The 3326-nt window shown below is 59.6% G+C and overlaps 1 protein-coding gene across 1 annotated transcript; it reads left to right on the top strand.

Annotated features, from left to right (window-relative positions):
• The first annotated feature begins 472 nt into the window (after positions 1 to 472).
• On the top strand, positions 473 to 2535 carry LOC103213317 (D-dopachrome decarboxylase). The gene is made up of 3 exons (XM_007959140.1): positions 473 to 580; positions 696 to 871; positions 2463 to 2535. The coding sequence occupies exons 1-3, from the start codon at positions 473 to 475 to the stop codon at positions 2533 to 2535; spliced, it is 357 nt and encodes a 118-aa protein (XP_007957331.1).
• The last annotated feature ends 791 nt before the right edge of the window (positions 2536 to 3326 follow it).

The following is a 3326-nucleotide window of genomic DNA, read 5'->3' as shown; positions in this document are numbered from 1 at the left end:
ATCCTTGTGGTGATGAGGAAGGGCGGAACGGGGGTGGGGTGGGGTGGGGGGTGGTGTGGTGTGGTGTGTGTGTGTGTGTGTGTGTGTGTGTGTTTTGGGGGGCTTCAGACCGCCATCAAAATGTGGATTAGGAACCCGGCAGCAGGGGCGTTCCGATGCCAGCAGACGGGGAAGACCGCTAACCTCAGGGCGGGGCCGAGGCTCGGGGAGGGGCCGCGGCTCGGGCGAGGGTGTGGGCGGGGCCATGGCTCCAGGCGGAGTTACTCTTAGAGGATTATGGAACTTCCGGAAATCCGCTCCTGTGCACGTGAGGTTGTGGGCGAGGCCGGGACAGCCAATCGGGAAGCAGTGTTCAGCCAATGAGGAGTCCGGCTTCCGTGACGCCCCGCCCCGCCCCCTGTTCCGCGCCCTTCACGCGGAAGAGGTCTCGGCTGGTTAGTTCTCAGCCGCAGTCGCGCGCCCTGTGGTCGACATGCCTTTCGTGGAGCTGGACACGAACCTGCCCGCCGACCGCGTGCCCGCGGGGCTGGAGAAGAGGCTCAGCGCGGCTACTGCGTCCATCCTGGGCAAACCCGAGGAGGTGAGCGTGAGCCCCCCGGACCCCTCTCGTCCTCCCGACCCTCACCACGTATCGCCTTTCCCAGCCGTGACCCCCCCAGCCCCGGCCTCAGCGCAGACTCTCGTGCCCCTCGCAGCGCGTGAACGTGACGGTGCGTCCCGGCCTGGCCATGGTGATGAACGGCTCCGCGGAGCCCTGCGCGCAGCTGCTCGTGTCCTCCATTGGCGTGGTGGGCACGGCCGAGGAGAACCGCGGCCACAGTGCCGGCTTCTTCGAGGTCCTCACCAAGGAGCTGGCCCTGGACCAGGACCGGTCAGTAGTGGCGGGGAGGCGTCCCCTGGCGGGGCTATGAGATCCAGGGCCTTTCGGTAACGTTGGGGGACAGACACAGTCGTGACTCGCCTGCCCACGGGCACAGCAAAGCCTGCGGTCCCCGGGGTCCCGTGACCGTGGGGCTGCAGGGGGCGTGTGCACCCCGACGAGCTGAGCGTCTCCGTCTATGCGTGGGAAGGTTGCATTTTCCCGCTTCCAGGGGCACTGCACGATGGCTGGGATGCTGGACCTGCTTTGGGCCATGGTGGGGCAGGGTGTTGTTACCCTGAGCTAGCCATGACCTTCAGCATCTGTCTGCAGGCCTTTCTAAGAAATCCTGCAGTCCGGTTCCCGTCACTTTTTCAGGCCAGCAGGCAGAATTCTGAGTATGTCCTCAGATTATGACTTTTGGGCCTGTGGCCCAACCAGGTCCTAGGTGGAAGCTTCCAGGAGGGTCACAAGTCACGAAGAGGTGGCAAAAGCCTTGGCTTGGGTGTTTGGAGATTGAGTTCTTGGCCCAGCAAAGCTGGGGGATCCCAGGCAGGCCTGCATACAAGCCATCTCGGGTTTGCTGCCCCCCACTTCTATGAATAGAGAAGAATGGATTAAATGACTCCTCCCAGGCGCTCTGGCCTCCACACATGGGTTGGAGCTTCTTCCTGGATGAACAGTACTCTTGGGCTACACCCATGCCTGTGAGGAATAAAAGTAACAGAAGGTTGGAAGAACTTTCCAGAACTTAGCCCCCATTGGCCCAGGAATGCTGGTACGAGTAGCTACTCCATGTGGGTGCTCAGACCTGACCCTCAAGCTGTAAGAATTCTGGTAACAATAAAACCAAAAAACCAAATTCACTGCCACTGAGTTGATTCCGACTCAAAGCAACCCCCATTGGGTTTCCGAGACAGTAAATCTTTATGGAAGTAGATTGCTGAGTCTTCCCTCCACGGAGCAGCTGGTGGGTTTGAACCCCCTGTGTTCTGGTTGGCAGTCAAGTGCCTTAGGGACTACACCACCAGAGCTCCTGCTTTCTCTGGGCCAGGTACTTAAATGCGTGATCTCCTTGTTCACTACAAGCCCCCCTCCACAGTGCCCATTTTACAGACAGGGAAACCAAGGCCAAGTCACCTGCCTGCCTTCCATGCTCTCCCGAACCCTGGTGTGGTTCACCGGGAGTGTCCTGTCAGCTCTGTGATGGGACATTCATTTGCTCCACAGACAGTGGGGGCCACCCTGTGCCCAACCTTAAGCCCAGCTTTGAGGAGACTGAGGGGGGCTGAGGGGACTGCGTGTGCGCCCAGGGGCTTGCAGCCTTAAAACAATGCGAGCCTGAGCACTACCACAGAAAATACCACATCGAGGATCTGTCCTGGGTGGCCAATGCTGTTGTGCCCCGCCATCAGCCCAACGGGCCCCTGGCCCCGTCCAGGGAGTGGAGAAGGTTATCACTGGGGAGAAGCAGGCTTTCAGGGTGCCTGGGGGGTGAGGCTGACAGGCCTGGAGCCTCTGGTGGGAGGTGCCTGGCCGAGGGTCTTGGAGATTGAAGTGTTAGGCGAGGAACTGATGATATCTTTTTCTCCATCTTCTGAAGGATAATTATCCGCTTTTTCCCCCTGGAGCCCTGGCAGATTGGCAAGAAGGGGACGGTCATGACTTTCTTATGAGAGTGGCATGGAGGGTGTCGAGGGCCTGGGAGCTGGCTGCCCCCTCCAGAGCAGCCCACAAGCAGAGGAAAGTCCTGGTGGTACCCCTTCATGCAGACGTGCTGGTAACCTCAGTCCTCCTCCTCCCCCACAGCAAATAAACGAACAGAGAGCATCCTTCAAACGTGACTGCTTTGCCTCCCTGCACAGACACCCCCCCCTGCCCCCCCCCCACACGATCTGGACCCAAGCAGTGGGCTTGGTTCATGAGGAGAGGCCTGCAGGGAGTCTGGGAGGTGGGAGGTTGCCTGGCTTCAGAGCAACTGTGTTTCATGTACTTCAGCTGCTAAAATCTGAAGGTGCCCAGCACTTGTACCCCTTGGCATGGCTGTCCAGGAGGGGAGGGCAGCTGGGCTGGCCTGCACCTTCCTGCAAACTGTGCTGATCAGCAGTGGTCTGGGCGGTTCCCCGCCAGACAGGGCCAGGGCGGTCTGGACCTCAGGGATCTTCCCTTCACGTTTGTGAGTACCGCTTTCTCACCTGACTGGTACGGTAACACAGATGGATAAAACCAAACTCACTGCCAGAGAGTCGATTCTGACCCACAGCGCCCCTAGAGAACAGAGTGGAACTGCCTCAGGATTTCTCAGGCTGTCAGTCTTCATGGAAAGCAAAGCCCCAACCACACCCACTGCCAAGGAGTTGATTCCGACCCACAGCGCCCCTAGAGGACAGAGTGGAACTGCCCCACAGGGTCTCCAAGGCTGTCAGTCCTTATGGAAGCAAAGCCCAAACCACACCCACTGCTGTGG

This window comes from Orycteropus afer, unplaced genomic scaffold (genome assembly GCF_000298275.1).
Source record: "Orycteropus afer afer isolate SDZICR_OR568_19922 unplaced genomic scaffold, OryAfe1.0 scaffold01589, whole genome shotgun sequence".
NCBI classification, from domain to species: Eukaryota; Metazoa; Chordata; class Mammalia; order Tubulidentata; family Orycteropodidae; genus Orycteropus; species Orycteropus afer.
This window is presented reverse-complemented; position numbering and strand designations above follow the sequence as displayed.

Bases quoted from the DNA above. Each gene is read 5' to 3' on its own strand.
- LOC103213317 (XM_007959140.1), top strand. From the start codon at position 473: ATGCCTTTCGTGGAGCTGGACACGAACCTGCCCGCCGACCGCGTGCCC. The intron at 581-695 runs GTGAGCGTGAGC...TGCCCCTCGCAG, and splicing joins TCCTGGGCAAACCCGAGGAG to CGCGTGAACGTGACGGTGCG. The intron at 872-2,462 runs GTCAGTAGTGGC...CATCTTCTGAAG, and splicing joins CTGGCCCTGGACCAGGACCG to GATAATTATCCGCTTTTTCC.